This window comes from Heterocephalus glaber, unplaced genomic scaffold (assembly GCF_053883595.1).
Source record: "Heterocephalus glaber isolate CG9 unplaced genomic scaffold, H.glaber_assembly_v1.0 deba00001564, whole genome shotgun sequence".
In the NCBI taxonomy this organism is placed as follows: domain Eukaryota; kingdom Metazoa; phylum Chordata; class Mammalia; order Rodentia; family Bathyergidae; genus Heterocephalus; species Heterocephalus glaber.
In genome coordinates, this window is record NW_028258351.1 from 1769438 (window position 1) to 1790690 (window position 21253).

General features: G+C 40.9%; 1 protein-coding gene across 2 annotated transcripts in view; it reads left to right on the forward strand.

Moving 5' to 3' along the window:
- The window catches only part of LOC110346858 (uncharacterized), a 137009-nt gene that overhangs the window by 61291 nt on the left and 54465 nt on the right, over positions 1-21253 (forward strand). For both annotated transcript variants that reach the window (XM_087191869.1, XM_087191870.1), the window contains exons 4-5: positions 7199-7257; positions 14422-14522. In XM_087191869.1, the coding sequence (XP_087047995.1) occupies positions 7199-7257; positions 14422-14522 (160 nt within the window). The remainder of the gene's footprint in view (positions 1-7198; positions 7258-14421; positions 14523-21253) is intronic.

The window sequence follows — 21253 nt, forward strand, 5'->3', positions numbered from 1 at the left end:
TGCTGAGATCTGGGGACTTAAACAGTGCCACCACATGGGACAGGTGTGTCTGGTTCAGCAGTCCATGCTGTGCCTGCTTCCTCTCTCTTCAGTTCCAATGACTGTTAGGTCCCTCCTCACCTGGAACCCCCCTTGACACCCATGCTCTTTTACCTTTCCCTGCTGCACCACTCCTGGACTGCAGAGAAGTGGGGGGGGGGGTTTGCCCGAGCCCCTGCCCCAGTCTGTGACTCTAGGATGCATGGAAGCAATTGTACTTCTCCCCTCACTATACCCACCTCAAGGCTGCCTCTGTCCCACCTGCTGAGACACACAAGCCAGATATTTCTTCTGTGCCCTCACCATGCGGGCTCCATCCTGGGAATGCACCCCAGAATCCCCTACTTTTGGGTTCCCCATAGATCCCTGGGAAGCTGAGAAAGGTCCTGAACCCTTCCTCAGGGATACACTAGTGTCTAAACCTTCTCTCTTCATCCTTCCAGTGCAAGTAGACTTTATCCAGTCTCAGAGGTGGCGCTTAGATCACCCAGATTCTTTATGCCCTGAGATCTCCAGAGCTTGGGCTTACCACACTCAAAAAGCCTTTACGCCTGGGCATGGGGGTGAACATCTGTAGTCCCAGCTGCTCGGGAGATTGAAGCAGGAGGCTCACCAGTTGGAGGCCAGTCTGGGCAACTTAGCAAGACCTTGTTTCAAATAAAAAGGGCTGGGGATGTAGCTCAATTGTCCCTGGGATCAATCCCCAGTACATATTGGGAGAAAATGGGGGAAAAAACAAAAAAAGGTTTTCGGTCATAACAACCCTTCCCCAGCTAATGAATGCCTCCCTCGGGGTCCACCTTTAAGTGGAGATGTAAAGAAAGTTCCAGAAATTGGAAACACATCTGTTCGTCCATCAGAGTATGCAGTGAAAGAAATTCAGTGGGGTGAGGCTGCTAGGAGAGGGAGGATTCAGACCCGGGCCATGCCTGGGAGGCCCTGAGCCGTGCCTCTCAGGTCCACCGTCCCAGGCCAGGCTCTGCTGTGGGGTGGACCAGTCAGGTTTTCTTCTGTATCTGCAACACCTTCCCAGGGAGAGAAGGATCTATATCTCTGCCCCTTCGGGCTTAGAGTCTGAGCCTCAGTCTCCTTGATCTTGGGAGGTCTGTCGGTGCAGGCTGGCTTCCCACATTCCCTCAGATTGGAAAACTGGGAAGAAAAAGGAGAAATAAATGAATCTCCCTACCTTGGAAATTCGTTCTTTCAACAGATTGTGTTAGCACTTGAAATCACTGCTTTAACTACTAAAATTGATTAAATTAGCAGCTTTGTATTTTGCCAAGATTTTTATAGGCTTTTTCCCCGTTCTCAACAAATTAAAACCTGGCTCACAGGGGAGTGTAGTAGACTAGAGACATTTCTCCTCCTGTCGCTGGGTGCTGATGTAGCAAGCTTTTGACAGTTTTTCAAAAGAAAATTTTAATTCTTGATTACTACTCCTTATATATCTTATACTAGGGCTACAATACAGTATGGGTGTGTGGGAGTAAAACTGATATCACATTGAAGAGTTTAATAAATATTTGTAATATGGAATCTTTAAATAATTGCTTCACAGAAGTCTATTATTGTAAGAAATAGGATTATTTCATTTCAAAGGTAATGCTGGATGTTTAGTAATATGTTAATGAACCGAATAAACAAATTTCATGAAATAAATGTCAGACCAGTGCAAACTAACAGATTTAAAACATTTTAATTCAAATGTATTTTGTTATAAAATATAATACCTGCTAGCAATCATATTCACTGTTCAAAAAATAACATTCCTAAAACTTTAAAAATATATAATGTTCAACTTAACTAATACAAAGCAGGGGTGAATGATGAAGAAATGTGGCTGTATGATGTTCAGAGTAATATTATATTCCTGAGTGCCAATTCAAATGAAACACATATTTTTACTAAACCCTGAACTCATATCAACTTTTAAAGTATGCATTTTTTTGCTTGTGTTATAATTGGAAGTGAAAATAGGACACAAAAGTATATACGTAATATATATATTTTTAGACTGTCACAGCACTGTTTTTTTTTAAACTGTGCCTGAATAAAATCTCCAAAGGAAATGTACTAAAATATTATTAATGATTATCTTTTGGATGGTGGGTATAAATGTGATTTCTTTTACATTTCTTTTTTATTTTTGACATTTTCAAAATCTTCTGTAATGAACACCTATTTCTTTCCTATTGACCAAATGAATGAAAAAACACTACATTGAAAAGGAAGTATTTATTTGCTACCCTGTCACTTGCATTTGTTAAGTATGTTGTTTAGGCTGTTCAGCTTTGGGAGGGTGGTGTGAGCAGGAATTAAATGCCGAAGTGGATTCCAAGGTGCCTCAGTACAGGCCACACGGTGTCATCAGGAAGTATCAGAAGGTATCAGGACAAGGATCAAACACACTTTGGTCTTCAAAGTAATAAAGACCTTGGCTAGTTATAATTTAGGTGTAACTCTCCTCCCTCATGACTGGTCCTTTGCCTTTGAACTGCCCACTGGAAAGAGCCAGGTGTGTAAACACTCAGATCTTTTTAAGGTTGACAACTGCTTCCTTCACATTTCATTTTACATGATGATTTCCATGCAGGAATGTCACAGGGCAAAGTGGCAGGGAAATAGAAGGTGCTAAAATTAGGTAGAGCAGGGTTGAGTTGCCTGTTGATTGCTGGGGTTTCTGTAGATTTTATCTATAGACCTGATGAATTCTGCTGATGAGGAAGGAGATAGAAATAACTAGGAACAAAAGGAGAGGAGGCCTTTGATTATCTATTTGACTGAAAGTAATAATCCCGATTTGAGTATTTCATAGGTGCTAAACTCATCCAAAATAACTCATCTACCTTTAATGCAGCTGTTGGCATTGGTTTGTACAAAAGTTTGTTCAAGAGTCTAGGAAAACAAGTGTACGTTCGCCTAATTTATCTTCTTAGTGGAGTGGAAAAGAAAATTGTCAGGCATGAAATCAAGAGTCCTGTAGACATTGCCAAGACAAACAGATTCATGAATTAGTTACTTTCAATTAAATCTTAACATGTTTATAAAAGTAACTATTTCTCTGGGTCTTATTCTGCCCCAGTTCTGTATTCTTAGAAATATCACTGTTTTATTAAACTTGTATTGTGAGCCGTAGAGGCAATCCCTAGTGCTGTATCTCAAAGACTATCTTTCAAATTTTATACATGAGTGATTAAAATGAATATCCAAGGGTTGTTTCAATGTTTCTCTGTCAGAAAGGAGAACTTGAAGCCAGGTGTGGGGGCACATGCGTGTAATCCCGGCACTCTGAGGCAGGAAGTCGCAAGTTTGAGCCCAGCCTGGGCAATGGAGTGACTTAGTAAGACCCTGTCTCAAAATAAAATAAACATAAACATAAAATGAAGGGGATGGGAATGTAACTCAGTGCAAAGGTCCCGGGTGCAATCCCCAGCAATAAAAGAAAGGAAGAAAATAGAGAAGAAAATAAAAGAAAGGAAACCTTGAGTAATCATCTAAGATGTTGAAAAGGATGCAACAAGGTATAGAGCAGAAGTCACAAAAATCTGTTTCCAAGCTGGAATGAGCCTTAATGGCTCCTGCACCTAAGGGTGTTCAAAATATGGGCTAGTCCTAAAGCCTGACAGAAAGCCCTCCCCAAATTTACCAAAACCTTTGCGAGGGTCCGAGTGCATATGCTAGGACCAAGTCCCCAGGGTAACAAGGAGAGAGAGGCTGGGCTGGATCCCACCTGGCCGGGAAGCTTCCTCCGTCTACACCGCCAAGGCTGGATAATGACCCCAGGATCCGGCAGATCAGGACCAGGTAGCACATAGGCAAAGGAAGGGCAGAGCCTTCACTGATGCAAGCACAGGTAAGCCAAGCAGCCTCAGATAGAGGGAGGTAATGAGGGAAACCAAGAGCACAGAAAGGGAAGAGGGACTGGGCAATAGGTGTAGCTGTAAGAAGGATTCTACAAGCAGGAGCGTGGTGGCCTGAAGTAGGGAGAGAGTTGGGATGGATTTTAAAAAAAAAGATGCTTAGGGCCAGTTCCTTTCTATAAAAAGATGATAATAAACCTACCTCAAGAGGTCATTGAAAAAATTAAATGAGATAATGGCAAAAAAAAAAAAAAAGAAGTCAGGACCAGGTAACCAGAAATGGATCTAGGACAAAGAGCATAGAAGAAGCAGATAGAAAATAAAAGTAGATGCCAGAGTTCTTTAGGGATCTTATGTGATTTCTAGACAGCGCTTCTCATTTCTGGATTCTAAGCACCTTCTGAGCCTGGAGCCTTGCCCAGCTCACCTTCCAGCTAACAACCAAGGCTTTGGAGGTAAAATTTCATTAGGAAACTGAGGCAAGGCTCAGTGGAACAGCTGTCTTCTCCAAAAATAATGCTTATGTGGCTGAGCATTGGCTCCCACTGGGAACAGTCTTGTAGACAAATACACCATCTCATGCTTGATCATAGACTAGACCTTCTTTTTTTGAGACAGAGTCTCGCTTTGTAGTTCAGACTGGCCTCGAACTCACAGCAGTCTTCCTGCCTCAGCCTCCCGAGTGCTAGGATCACAGGTGTGTACCACCACATCTGGCTGATCATAGACTTTCAAAAGCCAAAAGAGACCGTACAAGACAAAAGATTCCAACAGGATGTCTGAGTTATCTAAACAACCCTGTATTTGCTGTCTATTATTGCATAAAGAATTGCCCCCAACTTTGGCAACTTAAAACACAATTATAGTTTCACAGGGTCAGGAATCCTGGAGCATTCCAGGGTTAAGTGGTTCTGAGTCCTGGTCTCTCATGAGATTGCACTGAAACTTGTCTGGGAACACAGGCCCTAAGGTTTGAATGAGCCCAGAAGATCTACTACAAGCTCCACTCATGTGGCTGATGGAAAGAGATTTCAGTTTTTCATCATGTGGTCTCTCCATGGGGCTGCTCGGTACATGGCCATTCACCACCCCCACCTTCATCCCCACCCCAGCGAGCCACTCAGGGTCAAGAGAACAACGCCACCACGTTGCCTTTAAATAACCTTGTGTCTAAGTCATATCCAGCACAGTGACTTACCCTATTCATAGGAGTGAGTCATTAAGTCCAGTCTACAATTAAAGGAGGAGACGATGCAAAGGCATGAACAACAGGAGGTACAGGTCTTGGGGCCCTCTTGGGGACTGGCTGCCAGAGCTAACCCTACAAGATAGCATTTAATTCCTGCACGAACACCTCCTGACACAGGTCACTATTTGGAAGGCAGCCCAACCCATTTTGGGTTTTTTTTGGTTTTTTTGGCACCAGGGATGGAACTCGGGTCCTTGCGCTTCTGCAGCAGGCAGCAAAACCACTGAGCTGAATCCCCGGCCCAACCCAACCCAACCCATTTTGGAAAAGCAATATGATTTAACTTAGACTGAATTAGTATCTCTGTAACTTTTATATGTCAGTCTAATTCCACCCCCAATTTTTTAAATGAGACAATCATTCAAATATTTGTCATTAGAGAGACAAGTAACTCAAATTCCTTTGACTGTTTCTTATACAATGAGGGTTCCATCCTGTTGACTGCTCTCATTGCTTGCTCGTGGACATATGTGGCTTCATTTTTCAGATTATGGGCAGAAAGAGCTGAACACTTTATTGGAGGGCAGAAAGGGAGAAGACTGGTCTTACATGAGCTGAAAACTATTCACACAGACATCTTTTCACCTGGATGTGCACATCACTGATTCCTACCAAGCCTGGAATTCACTGAAATTCCTACATCTGTTCCCTCACACTACTGAGAGCCACATAGCCCTTATTTTGAACATCTATAGCTGAGTTTTTGGACTCCAAATTAGGATCTTATGTTTATCCCCATTAGATTGTTCTGTCTTGTCTTTTATTTGTTTAATAATCCCAAATGACTTATATGTACACCTCACATTTTCTGATGACATGAAACTTTCATAACAAGCCATTATTGGCAAGTTAATTTCCTCAACTCGGAGATGTCAACGATTGCTAGATGCACTATTGATTTAATAACAGTTTTTCAGGGAAAATAACAGTGCATTATCCAAAAAAATCAGCCAGAAGAGATGCATCATGATTTCACAAGTATGACAATATGAGAAAATATTAGAATCAAGGAAATATAGATGTTGGTATAGTGGTATTAGCATTCAGAAAGATTTTACCAGACCAGAAAAATTGTATGTATCTGAGTCAGGGCCAAGAACATAACCCAGCTAAAAGTAATTTTATTTACTTAATCATTCCTTTATTCATTCAAATGTTCATGGAACATCTGCTATGTGTCAGAGGTGGGAAAACCAAAGATGGATAAGACGTGGACTCTGATCTCTGGAGCTCACAGTTTTCATTAAAAAAAAAAAAAACCAACAGCAGTGGAGTTCAGGCATTATAGTTATGACTTCTGTTGTGAATACAGTAGTGTTTCTCCTTGGGTAGATCCTAGTTGCCAAACGTGATGGCTTGGAGAATATGGGGTAAAATTCACCTACGGTGTTTATCTCCTCATGAAGAGTTGGCTTTCAAAAAAAAAGTCAAAATGATGATATTGAATAAACCTTCTTCCTAAGGTTCTTTCTGCTTAAAAAAATGTAGACAGCCAGATGGGTAAGTGGGTGGGCAGTTGAATGGGATGGGGGCGGGGGGGGCAGCGAAAGAGAGAGACAGAGAGATAGAAAGAGATAGAGACAAAGACAGAGAGATGGAGACAGAAAATGAGAATGAAATACCAGGAATAAAACAGAGAAATTACTTCTGGATTTTTTCAGAAAAGACAAACTCATAATGAGATTTCTATATTGGTAAGCAAAGAGAAGTTCTTACTCAGAGAAAAGGCAAGATGGGTAGGTATCCGGCACAGACCATTATTACCTATTTTCTCCCTTAAATTATAAGCAGAAAGCTGAGATTTAACTTGCCTAAATTTCCTAAGAACTGGGAGATTCCTAAATTCCTGGATTTATTTATTTACTTATAGCTTTATTGAAAAATAGTTCAACATACCATTTAAAATGTGTATAATTTGGTGGCCTTTAGTATGTTTACAGATTCATGCAGTCATCTCTACACTCAATTTTAGAATATTTGTATCACCCCAAAAGGACACTTCACATTCATTTACTCCACTAACTCCCTATTTACCTTCATCTCTCTGCAGCCCTATGCAACCCTAATCTCCTTCTGTCTTTGTGGATTTGCCTACTCTGGACATTTCAAGTAAGTAGAATAATTTGTGGTCTTTTGTGACTGTTTTTTTATTTTTATTTTTGGTTGATTGCGGCTGTCCTGGAACTCATGGCACTCCTCCTGCCTCATCCGCAGTGCTAGGTACACAGGCATTCACCACCACGCCCAGCTTGTGACTGGCCTCTTTCACTTACCATGATATTTTTAAGGTTTTATATCATATTATCTGTATTGTTGCAGGTACCAGTACTTGAATTACACCCTACTGTATGACTCTATCACATTTTATTTATGCATTCTCCACTTGATAGATGTTTGGGTTGTTTCTGCCCTTTTGGCTATTATGAATAATACTGCTGTAAACATTCACATACAAGTTTTTATATGGACGTATGTATTTTCACTTCTCCTGGATGGAATTGCTGGTCATACGGTAGCTCATGTTTAACCTTTCTGGAAACCACCAGACGGCTTCAAAGTGGCTCTGCCCTCTTATGTTCCCACCAGCGGCCATGTGACGGCTTCAGCGCCTCCACTTGTCACTATGTGCCCCTTTTCACCTACATCCTAGTGGGTGTGAAGTGTTAGCTCATTGTGGTTTTGATTTGCTTTTCCCCGATAACTAATGATGTTTTCATTCAATTATTGGTGTTCTGTAGGTCTCTTCTGGAGAAATGTCTATTCAGATCCTTTGTCCATCTTTAATTTTGCTATTTGTCTTTTTATTTTTGAGTTGTTAAGAGTTTTGCTTCTCAGTGGGAGAAAGAACTGGAAGGAGGTTGCCCCGGCTCTTTTAGGTTTTGCTTTGCTTTTAATACCAACAGCCGTGACAAGACTCTCTGAGTCAGATGACAAGATGATAAAGGAAAAGTGGAAGATAAGAGATCTCCTCAAATCCTATTTTGCTATTGAGAAGAATAATATTCTGACCAGGAAAGGTGACAGGATGGTTAAGAGCCAAGCAAAGCCCTTGACTGGGACACAGTGCTTAGAGAATCCTGGGTCCTCTCACTGAGCTGAAAACTCTTGGCCCAGGGCAGTGAGGGCTGGGAATGATAGGTCTCACAGGTGAAGTAAGTCGTTTGTTGTCTTCATCTTCAAACTGTGGCGAGAGGAGGGCCGGAAGACCGAGACGTGCTGGTTTGGAGTGAATAGGGTGTTCTCTTCTGTCAGCTCTAGAGGAGCTTGGCAGTCCCCAAGGGCAAACCCTCAAGTGGCTTTTAGTGTGGACTTGCGTGAGGGAGACACCAATGTATCAGCACCTATGTATCAGCACGGCACTCTTTGTGTAAGGGCTGATGTCATTTAGTAGTTTACAGCACTTTCCATAAATTATATTTCTGATTTGAGGAACAATATGTAAAGGATGAGATTGTCACAATAATTTGGAGCATTAGCAATTCTTGTCTAACAATGATTTGGCATTTTGAATGTGAATAAGGATTAGCAAAAGACTATCGCAATGTGTAATGCAGTCCCTCGTTAAACTGACTAATTAGATCTGTTTGGTTTACATAAGAGTCTAAATATTTTAGAGTAAACCCCAACTTAATAAATGAACAAACTTATTAAGACATAATTACTTTCTAAATTCTATGTTTTAAAAGTCATAATTACGATGTGGATTGCACACTATTCTACATGGAGTCTTCAGGAAGATCTGGCTTCTCTTGCTGTAACTTTATTGGTTTAAAGCTAAACATGTTAATGTGGAAGGCAAAATTTACAGTTAGAGTCATTTCGTTTGTTTTATTTTGTTTGTTTGTTTTTTGGTACCGGGGATCGAACTCGGGACCTTGAGCTTGCAAGGTAGGTGGCAGAACCACTGAGCTAAATCCCTGGCCCCCAGGAGTCATTTCATTTTGATAATGCAAAGTCTTATTAAAAACAAATGTAGTGTTGTTTAAAATGAGAAAATGGGGAAGAAAAACATTCCAAGTAGAAGGAATTTCTGACTGGGTTTCGTATTTCTCCACCCAGAAAAAATCATACATATTATTTATGAAGATAAAGTATGGTTGTAAGTGTGAATAATATGTACACACACAAAAAAAGATAATATGTATACAGGGTATAAACATAAGCAGAAATTGTACAAAAGTATGTGTAGAAGTGTTAGAAAGTCAGTTTTAGGACAGCGGTTACCTCTAGAGAGAGAAGAGAGGAGAGAGGTTGGGAGTTTAGTTGCATCTGATAAAAAGAATGAAGAGTAAGGTGAATTTCTCTTATTGTTTACTGTATTTTTGAATATTTCATTAGTTGAACATTGTTAAACAAGGAAAAATGTAGTTTAACTCTGATTGCTTTTTCTAGAGGATCTAAACATTTACTTCATGTTGATTTGAGAACATGTTTAAATAAGGTTTAGGGGGTACTGAGGGGGTTTATTTTTAGATTCTTAGATATACTACTAATAACAAAAACCACAGTTCATTAAGCAAATAATACACACCATGCAAGTTGCTGGAAATACACGCTGCTGTTTTGACAATAACCGTGCAAGGAAGGTGTTTCCCTCCTTCCCATTGAACAGATGGCCAGGTGAGCTGCAATCCAATCCATTCCTCGCTATAAAATATGCTAAGTGAAACTCCGACTTTCAAATGTCAAGTTTAATATCCCAAAGATCGTTTCTTATGCAGTAGCTTTCTTTTCCCCACGAGTTATCTCTACATTTTAATATGCTTACTTGAGAAAAATCAGAAAATATGGACAGGGAAAAAGAAGATAAAAATTGACTATACTTTCACTACCACCCAGAGATAATTACTACCAGCATTTTGATGAGTGCCCTTTTATATGTTTTCTATGCATAAATTTGTATGAACTTTCAAATGCCTCGAGAAGAAACTGTCAAGAATTTTTCTATTGGTATTGCTCATGACACATAATATGGAATAAATTAAAAACTTGGCTTTAATTCCATTTTTGTCTGTATATATTGTTTAAAGCAGAGTTTAAGCTGGTGGTGGGGAGGTTTCATTTTTTAAAACCTATGCCACATGGAGGGGGAAAAATAGGTAAACTACTTTTTTAAAAAAGCCATGGATTGACTACATTGATGTATTTAAAACAAAGACCAAGGCCGGGGATTTAGCTCAGTGGTTTCGCTGCCTGCTGCGCAAGCGCAAGGACCCAAGTTCGATCCCCGGTACCAAAAAAAAAAAAAACCAAGAGGGCAATTGTTACATCATATTTACCAGTAAATCTCAGAACCAATAATGAGCATTACTGCCCTGTCGTGGATGGTTTCTTTGCAAGAACAGGTGGCCCTTCATTTTAAGAAGAAAGGAAAATGGCAATATAAAATATGAAAGCCAACATTTCAAAATTTAAAATCTTTCATGCAATTGTAATCAAAAATGCTGAAAAGCTAAATTGAGAAAAGGTATAATTTATATATTGTTTGCAAAAATCCACATAAATAGTTTATATTTCCCCAGTATCTTTCCTTACTTCAAGAAATGTGACACACAGCATTTGTGAGACTGAGGCAGGGAGATCAAAACCTGGGTTACACGGCAGGACCCTGTCTCAAAAAGACAAAAATTAGCCAGGTATGGTGATGGTGCACATCTATAATCTCAGCACTGGGGAGGCTGGGGCAGGAGGATCCTCAGTAGTGGGTTCAAGGCCAGCTACATACTGAGATCCTATCTCAAAAAATAAACAAAAAAAGGAGAACAGAAAAGAGAAGGAAGGAAAGTGACATATCATATAGTTCAGTGATGGCAAATCTTTTACAGCTTTCAATGATACAAACAGCCTGCTGCTGCTCGCACGCCATAGGCTCCCCACCACTGATATAGATTACCATAATATCCCCCTGTTCTTCATTCCCAGGAGAAATTAAACATTCAGTTAACAAATTTGTTAAGTTCCCTCATGAATAAAATATTAATTCTTCATCAATTACCTAAATCCAAAAGAATAGTTCAACTTGAAATCACCTGGTATTATTTATTATTGATTTCTAGCATTTTATGTACTTTTTTTTTTTTTTTTGGTACTGGGGATCGAACTCAGGTCCTGGCGCTTGCGCAGCAGGCGGCGAAACCAAATCCCCGGCCCTCTTTTTTTTTTGAGACAGGGTCTCAGTATGCAGTCCAGGCTGGTGTTGAACTCACTCTGTGTCCCAGGCTGGCCTTGAATTCATGGAAATCCTCCTGCCTCAGCCTCCTGAGTGCCACCATGCCCAGCTCAAATGCTTTTCTAAGTATCGAGGCTGCAGTATTTTATTGTGTCCTCTTTTTAAAATATACACCTGTATCTGATTTTGTCCTTGCAGTCTTACATTTTTTTTTTTCTGAAGGAAGGTCATCAACACTATAGACTTCAGGCCATGCACAGCTTGAACCTGCCTCTCCCAGGCCATCAGAAAGGTGCCAGGTGCCTCGATTCACAGCCACCCCTCAGGCACCCGGTCTTCAGTGTGCCTGCGGTCTGACTCAGTTTCACTTCCAGAACACGCCGTCTTCCCACCTGCTCTCCACCAATGGGAAAGCAGTTCCACTGAGACACAAGAAACCTCTTCTCTGCTGAAAATAAACTTCTAGGGTTGCCAGGTTTAGCCATTAAATCTACAGAATGGCCAGTTTCATTTGAACTTCAGATAAATGTTACATGGGCCACAATTACACTAAAAAATTAATATCTGACATTAACAAAAAATGGGGCGGGGATGTTGTTCAGTGGCCCATGCCTGCCTGGCAAGCACAAAGTCCTGAGTTTGATCCCCGGTACTGCAAAAAAAAAAAAAAAAAATTAAATAAAAATTAAAAATTAAAAACAGTTTTGAGACAAGGCCTCACTTTGTATTTCAGGCTGGCCTTGAACTCACAGCAATCCTCCTGCCTCAGCCTCCCAAGTTCTGGGATTACAGGCGTGTAGCACCACGCCCAGCCTGTATTTTATCAGGCAACCTTATGGCTTTCTCAAAAATGGTTCCTCCAGCACATGGATCCTGTTTTGTTCATCTTTCTCTCTTTAGAACTCTCTATAGAAGAGTTCTTGGATTAGTTATAGTGGTGCCAAATACGAGTACCAGTGGCTTAGCCTCTTTTTTTGGTGATGGTAGTACTGGGGTTTGAACCAAGGGCCTTTACACTGCGCTACACCCCAGCCCTTTTTTTATTTTTTATTTTGAAACATAGCCTCACTAATTTGCTAGGTTGCCCAGGCTGTACTCAAACTTGCAATCCTCCTGCCTGAGCCTCCCAGAATGCTGGGATTACAAATATGCACCACCATGTCAGCCTCAACCCATGACTCTTCTTAACCTTTTCTCAGGAATATAAATACATTACAACTTATAGGTCCTCTTCCCAGAAAAATGACAAACACCATACACCTTACATTATTTCAGGACCCTAAAGCCCCACTGTGTAAATAGTGTCTTCCCGTTCTGTTCCCGCCTCATAGCCCCTCATGTGCATGTCCTTATTTGTGCCATGCTTTTGATTTTCAGAGTGCTCACATCTTCATAACAGCCTTATAATAAAGCGAGCCCATTTTACAGACGAAGAAACTGAGATTAGGTGTCGGTAACAATTATACACTCAGCAACAGAAAACCAGTTCTTCCCATTTCAGCTCCTTGGGTCTTTTCCCCATGCCAGCCCGCCACATAAGTCTTCCTTCTTATGCTATTCTGACTTCACAAGCATTTCTGGATGGAAATCAAAGTGGAAGAGTGGAAAAAGCATTTGCAGAAGGAGTCGTAGGTACCGGTCTTTGCTCCTTCACTAAGGAAGGTTTGGCCAAGCCGCTTGGCCTCTTGGGGCCACAGCATCTGTGCCCTCAGGGAGTTGGGCACAGTAGGGTTCTCTGGGAAAGCCTGACCTATCATCCCAAAGGACCTCCTTCATCGTCCCTTTCCCCTACTTCTGTGATTTCTCAGGCACAGACATTACAGGGGGATCGAACTTGGGTTCTTGGCGCTTGCGAGGCAGGGGGCGGAACCACTGAATCACTAAATCCCCGGCCCTATTTGAGGGTTTTGTTCTGTACAAATCCATTATTTGTAGGTTTTCATATAACATAACAATAGATATTAAAAATGTTTTCTCTCCACAAAACAAAAAAATGACAAAACTTCTTATTTGCTTAAAATGTGCATTTTTTTTTTTTTGGTACCGGGACTCAAACTCGGGTTTTTGCACTTGTGCAGCAGGCAGTGAAACCACTGAGCTAAATCACCAGCCAATATTTGCTTAAAATGATCAGGCTGGGGTGTGGAGGAGAGAACAAAAAAGCCCCCTTGGAGGACTCCCAGGTTTCTGGCATGGTCAACTAGTTCATGGGAAGGCCATTTAATGAGCCATGTAATACTCGAGGAGAAACAGATTTTTTTCTCTTTTTGAGATAGGGTCTGGCTAAATTGTCCAGGGTGGGCTCAAACGTAATGATCTTCCAGCCTCAGCCACCTGAGTAGCTGGGATTATAGGCATGCACCATTTGGTTTTTGAAATAGGGTCCTGCTGTGTTCCCCAGGCTGGTCTTGAACTCTTGGGCTCAAGCTGTCTTCCTTCCTCAGCCTTCAGTGTGCTGAAACTACAGGTGCATACACCTCACCCTGCTTGAGGAGAAACAGAATTTGAGCAGAAGTGGTATTCCGCATTCTGGATGCCTAGGCATCCAGAAGCTAGATGAATGCAGGCTCTCAGGAGAGGAATCTAGGCTGGGGAGTATAAATTTACCAGGCGTTTGTTTAAAGGGAGTAGAGGACAATATAAGATAGCCAGTGCGTGCAGGTGTGGGTGAGGAGAGACAGACCCGGGAGACTCGAGTCAAGGAGGGAGGGCTTAGGAGGGGTGAGAAGGGTGACAGAAAGAAAGCAGAGCATGAGTCCAAGGAGCCAAGGGAAGACAGCATCACAGAAGAGCAAGTAACCACAGTGCAGAAAAACCAGTTACGTAAAGTTCTGAGCAATGCCCAGCGCCTCTATAAACAAGCAGGTCCTTGGTGACCGCGACCGGAGACCTGTGTGGGGTGCCAGGTTGCAGGAAATCGAAGAATGAGTGGAGAACGAGGAAAAAGACAGTGAGTGGAGGCAAATCCCATTAGAAGCTTGTCTGGGAAGAGGGAGAAGAGAAGTAAATGTATTCCAGTCCTCTGAGTTCACCACGGCCACATGCCCACATGTGCTCTTTTCTCTCATTGGAATGGCTGCTTCTGATTCTGCCCATTTCACCAGGCTGGAAACTCAGAGTCATCCCTGAAGATGGCCACAAGTCACCTCCTTTCTGATGCCCTTTCCTCTCCACTTCCAGGGAAGAAGCAAGACATGAAAGGAAGGTAGGCACAGTGGCGCACACCTGTCATCCCAGCACTCAGGAGGCTGAGGCAGGCAGATCTTGAGTTTAAGGTCAGCCAGGCAATTTAGAAAAATCAAATACAAAGAAAAAAAAAGGGAATGGAATTAATATGAGAAAATGAAAAAAAGGAAACAAAGTCTTTGTAAATAGGGAGGGATGGAGGGGTTGAAGGGAGGGCAGGGGAAGGGGGAAAAATATGAACCAAGAGAGTATGTAAAGGTGCATATCCCCAATGATGAATGTCATTATATTGTACACCTAAAATGTACCAATAAAAGGATATACAAAAAAAATTTATAAAGTGAATCTAGGTGCCAGAATTGAGAGTAGTTATGAGAAGAAACAATGAAAAGTTAGTATAAAAAAAAAGAAAAAAGAAAAGAAAAGAAAGCCATACAAGCAGGGTAATGATTGCATGGATGCCTCCTTAAAACTAAACACTTAGAATATATGAATATTTGTTCAACATTTTTAGGTGGGATTAGGGAGAAAGTATTTTTATGACTAGATTTAAAAAGAAGGGTTCAACCAATCTCCCTGGCTGAGGTAGTGTCAAGGTTCTTTTAAAAAGAAACCTCATTTTTTCTGTAATTCTTGTTCTCATTTCTATTTTCTTTTGCAATTTACTGAATCAGACTATTTGGAAGATATACCAAAGGATTTAAAATTTAGACTTTGTGCAACAGTTTAAAATTCATTCCAGAAAAAACAGCTTGGTGCTATGCATGATTTGATTTCAGAATTTCAGTTGACTTCATCCGCAGCTGCTCATGGCAACTAATCAACAGACATAGGTCAGCTGGAGAGAACAGGTTTTGTTTTGGGGGGTAATTTCCATCTGAAAGAATTGTCTTCTTGGATGCAAGCAGAACCCCCTTACATTTCACTGGGAAGATAAGTTTTGTTCAGAAAGCTGAGTTAAGTAGCAATTTCTGGTTTTTGTGGCATCCCATATGTATCCTGGGACAGGTGCTAGGTTTCCTCTTTCTTTTTTTGGGGGGGGGCAGGGTAGGACAGGGTCTCACTATGTAGTTCAGGGTGGTCTTGAACTCACTATGTAGCCCAGGCTGGTCTTGAATTTTCGGTGATCCTCCTTCCTCAGCCTTCTGAGTGCTGGGATGACAAGCAGGTGCCACCACACCTGGCTTATTAACACATCTCACCTTCCCAGAACTGAGTGTTCCCAACCTTTATAATACTGACCATGACGTTGCAGTTGTCCCCACGTCTGTGCTCCCCACTAGACCATGAGCTTGTTCCACTGCTGCTTCAGAGCCCACACTTCGTGCTGCCCGGTGCACCCTCAGTGGGCATCAGGGAGAAATCAGAGGGCCCCAGGCCTGCATGTGGGACACCAGCAAAGCATCTGAAGTCTCGGTGGGCAGAGCCTTCAAGGTGAGCGTCAGAAACCTCAGCCAGGGCCAGGGATGTAGCTCAGTGGCACCACGCCTGCCTGGCAATCTCAAGGTCTTGAGTTTGATCCCTGGTTCTGAAAATAAATAAATAAATAAAAAGAAACCTGAGCCATCTTGCCAAAAATTCAAAGAATTTAAGAACAAACTGGCCATTTTTTGAGTCATAGCCCACACCAAACACCATTTCTAACTTGAAGACTGCCCTCCAGGCACTGACCTTAAATCTCTCTCTATATATTTCTTATTGAGTTATCATAGCCACCCTATGAGCCAGGTGCCACTAGCCTTCATTTTATAGGTTAAATAACTAAATTCAGAAAGACTAAGTCCACGTCCCTCCTCCAGGAAGAGGTGAACTTGTTTTTGAATTCACCTCTGGCTTTCTTCTTCCAACGTCTGACTACAGTTACACAGTACATATCTCAACATGGAGCGATAAGGAACAAGGGACACTCAGGCATTACATTAATTAGAAGTTTCAGATGAGATTCCAGAAATCAGAGACTAATTCTCTCCAGCTTCAGCCCTGAAATTGAAATACAGTAACATAAATAAATACAGGCATAAAAATGTATCTTGATTTTCCCCCAAGGAACTTCCCTCTCTTACCCACACCGTGAGCATTAACAATTAATGGGAAATGCTTTCCAAACCATATAGCATCGTTCTTAATATTTATGATGCCCACGAAACAGACAAACATCTGTTCTGTAGAGTGATAGCTATTAAAGCGTACTTAAGTGCCGAGCACTCTCTCTCACGTGGCTGAGTCAATGCTTTAAGCGTTTGCCCCTCTGGAGTTATCTAAATAGCAAGGATTCCAAGAAGATGATTTTAGACTCAAGGAATATTAGTTCATTTTATCATGGCTGAAAGCACAGAGTAATTTTAAATTGAACAGAGTTATTTTTAAAATGGTTGACATGATTTTTCATATTAGGGATAACTGCACCCCTAAAGCTGAAGTCAAGGTTTCCCTGTGAGAAATAAAATTAGAAAAGGTTCAAAAGACAATGGATGAAATCATCCATCAGTGAGAGTGGCAGGTCTAAGAAATCTCCAGCTAAAATAAGGGTTTGGCACACCCGAAATCCAATCAAGGTAGTCTGTGAGTACCCTCAGGGAGCGGGCCAGGAATAAGGTTACTACTAAGGAAAGATAATATTTTACTGTCCTTGTAAAGAAAATATGCTAATGGAGAGGTCTGTGATAGCAGCAGAGTTGAGTCAGTAGAGCCTGTACCTTCACCAGAAATTCTATTTGACGATAAAATTGATTTTGATAAATAACTGGCATATGTATGCCAGTGTGGCTTATGTGAGTTCGTTTCTATGTACACTAACAAAATTTAGTTGAACAAAGCCAAGGACCAGAACTTGAACATGGCAATCCCATACAAGAACACTACCCAAACTTTTCCAGCCCACATTTTTTTTTTCAAATTGCAACAGACACAGATTACCATAACAACCACCACCACAACAATAATCAAAATGGCAACTAACCATTGTTGAGAACTTATCAAATGTCAGATAGATATCCAAAGCTGTGCATATAAATTACCCATGGAGTCCTCACAGCAATCCCAAGAGAATAAAGAAAAAATGGATCCACCCAGAGGTTTTGTAATCTGGGCCAAGTCATGTGTTAATGAATGGCAGAAGCTAAATTCTAACCTAGGGAAACTATTTGTTTTTTAAACCACTCCAGGGAAGAGGCAAGGAGAAGTAACATGTGCATATTTAAATGTATATATTCGCTGGGTGTGGTGGTGCAGGCCTGTGATGCCAGCACTGGGGAGGCTGAGGTAGGAGGATCACAGTGAGCTCAAGGCCAGGCTGACCTGGCAAGACCCTGTCTCAAAAAATACATATATAGGGCTGGGGATTTAGCTCAGTGGTTCCACCGCCTGCCTCAAAAGCACAGGGTCCTGAGTTCAAGCCCCACTACCAAAAAAGAAAAAAATTATATATATATTCAAATCAAGTGTTTAAGAAGAGGTTCTTTTGATTGAAACATACAAAATCCACTTAAACTATTTCAGATAAAATGTGGAGTGAATTTCACCATAAAGATAAGATGCTCTTCCTTCACACACTGCACTGATCTCTACCGCTGCATTCACGGCACTTCATTGTAATTATTTGCTTACATATTCGTTGTGATTATCCCTCTTGACTTCAATACATTCTCGACTTTTTTCCTTTTATTTACTATTGCATCTGTATTGCAAAGAACAGTCAGTGTCTGACAAAAGGTACGCGGTGAAGAAATGGCCAGCTAATTTCTTCAAAGATCTTTAAAGCAAGAAACAAAGTCAGTCCAAGGTCATGGGAACTGAAAATTCAGAAACAGAACTCCCTGCCCTGCCCTGCCCTCCAGCCATCCTCTCCTCTCTGGCCTCTCCCCTTCTTTGTGCATACTTTCCCTTTTGCTTTCTTTCAAGTGGCCCCTCAGCCTTTGCTGTTTCCTCATCGTTTTGGCCTTTGTGAAACTTGGGTTAGTCATGGTGCCAACATCATCCTCAGCTCTAGGTGACCTTCAAATTCTGGAGCCCACTAATGCTTACAGCAGTATGGACCGACTCACATTCCTGGGATCAAGGTTCTCACTGGTTCAGCTTAGTTGTCCAATCAGCTGTGACTCAAGCTTTAGACCCAAAAGGCCATCCCTACCAGCCCTTTGTCCGGAGCCTGTTGCAACAGGGTCATATCTAAGCCTGCACCTCCCCCAAACAGGTCCCCGACAATGGCTGTCAAACCGATATTGCTTTCTTTTTGAATCTAGATAATTTTTTTAAACCACTAAGGAGACTATTTTAAATTACATGGAAAATTTATAGTCATACACTTACTGTATTTTAACAGAGAATTTCTATGGACTGCCATTTTCCAGTTGCTTGCATTTTCAATTTTGTTCTTTGATTGCTTAAAACACAGACATCTTTTCTTTTCTGCCATGCAATGAAAATGTTCTATTTTGATATGGGATGTGTTAGTCATAGTGTTTGCATTTTCATTATGATATCAAGAAGTTAATCTGTTCCACTCCTTTTAACCAGTGTGGTTAAGGGCTTTTGATGGTTTCTTGTGATAATTGCATTATGATTTTCACCCTCTTATGTTTTCGACTGCATAATTTCTGAAGCTTTAAGAGAATTGACTAAAATTGTACTTGTAGTTTAATGTCGATGCTGAAGAGCCCTAGATTGCCCCTAATTTACAAATGAATTCCAAAAGATCTCTTGTAAGTCAGTTGTTTCAAACTTGAAATACATTTTTCTAGTAGTCCACAAGAGGTTATTTAACCTATAATCTATTCATTCAGTCATTTGTTCCATTAAAAACCAGGCCTGGCACCGTGTGGGACAACTGTGTGTATAACATGAACAAAACAGATTTTGTCTCTGTCCCCATGAAGGTTACAGTCTAGTGGGAGGAATGCAGTCAATTTCCTTGACCCTCAGAGCTTGGGGCATAGTAGGGTCTCCAAAAATATTCATGGGCTGTGTAATTAAGTAGGTTAAAACTGAAAAATTAACGTTTGTTATTTCATTTATTATTTAATCATCACAGTTCATCTTTTAAAACTGCTAATCCTAACTAAACTGGCTAGTGATTCCACACAAAAAGACAACTTTAGCTAGCTGTGGTGGCACAGGTGGGAAACCCACCACTGGGGGGGAGGGGGCTGAGGCAGGAAGGTGGGGAGTTCGAGGCCAGCCTGGATTACATAGCCAGACCCTATCTCAAAACAAAAAAAGGGAGTACAGTGGTTCTATTTTAAACCCTTTTTATGATAAAATATATACAGAGAAATATGTTTACCTCAAGTACCACTCAATACATTTTCAAAACTGAACACAACTAATCAAGAAACAAAATTGATCAGCATCCCGGAAACTTCCTCATGCTTCTTTATACTCACTGGATCCCAAAGAAAAAGGATATGATTTAAAAATTAAAATAGGGGGCCAGGGATTTAGCTCAGTGGTTCCGCCGCCTGCCTTGCAAGCGGAAGGACCCAAGTTCGATCCCCTGTACAAAAAAAAAAAAATTAAAATAGGCTTGTAGTCATTTAATAATGTATTTGAGAGGAAGAAAGATTCTTAACTGAATCCTAATGTGTCCATTTAAAACTCAAGAAAATGTGTAACTAGGGTTGTCAGTTATGATGAGATTCAGCTGCACATAATTGAAAGTTTAAAGGAACAATGGCTTAAATAAGGTAACTCATTTATCTTTCATGTGTAGCTATTTAGAGCTGGTCTGGTATCTTTGTAGTTATCAGAGACCCACATTCCTTCTATGTTACAGATCAACTCTTCTAGGGCACCGCTAGCAGCAGTCAAGATGGCTTTTGAAATCCAGCCATCACACCCACATTCCAGACAGAAAAAAGAAAAAGAGGAGAAGGTAAAAATATGGCACTTCCAGGCTAGGGAGTTAGCTCACCTGCCTGACAAGCGCAGGTCCTGAATTCAATCCGTGATACCGCAAAAAAAAAAAAAAAAAAAAAAATTGCACTTCCCAGCTGATTAAGTTCACTTCTAAAGAATCTGTCCTCAAGTCCTTAATAATATTTCAGCTTTTATCTAATCATTCAGAATTTTGTGGTGAGGCCATATAGTTCTTCAGGGAAGTTAGTCTTTCATCTACCGCATTGACCCTTCAGTGATAGGCCCATTCTAATGTAGGGAAAGGGAGGCTATAAAGGAGGGGTAACCAACTAGAAGCATCTGCTACAGTTATGTTGGTTTTCGTTGTGATTGCTCACCATACATTACACTATTTAATGGAAATTTTCTTCCCAGAAGGGAAATTCGGGTGTCATGTGTAAAAATCTGAAAGATGAGAGTTCAAAGAAAGTGCTAAAATCATTTACTATACAAAGTGGTCTAGCCAGATTGAATTACTTGCTGTAGGGCTGAAAGCAGACAGCAGAACTCTAAGCCTGAGTCTCATAGGTCAAATGTGGCAGATACACCTCTTTAATTGTAGCAGAGTCATGGTCAAAGAAAATTCCTCTTAAAGAGCGTGTGTGTGTGTGTGTGTGTGTGTGTGTGTGTGTGTGTGTGTGTGTGTGTGTGTGTGTAGGCACTGACTAGAAAAATCCAGAGTATTCAATCCTCATAGGCATGTTTTCTTCTTTCAAGTTTAATATTTTCAGATCAGCAAAAGGGTAAATATAAGTTACAATAGAACCCAGCTTATCATTAAATGGATTTATATCTACAACAAGTTAGATCTTGCCTACCACAAAAAAAACTACTTACATAAAAAGGCTAATGTACCAT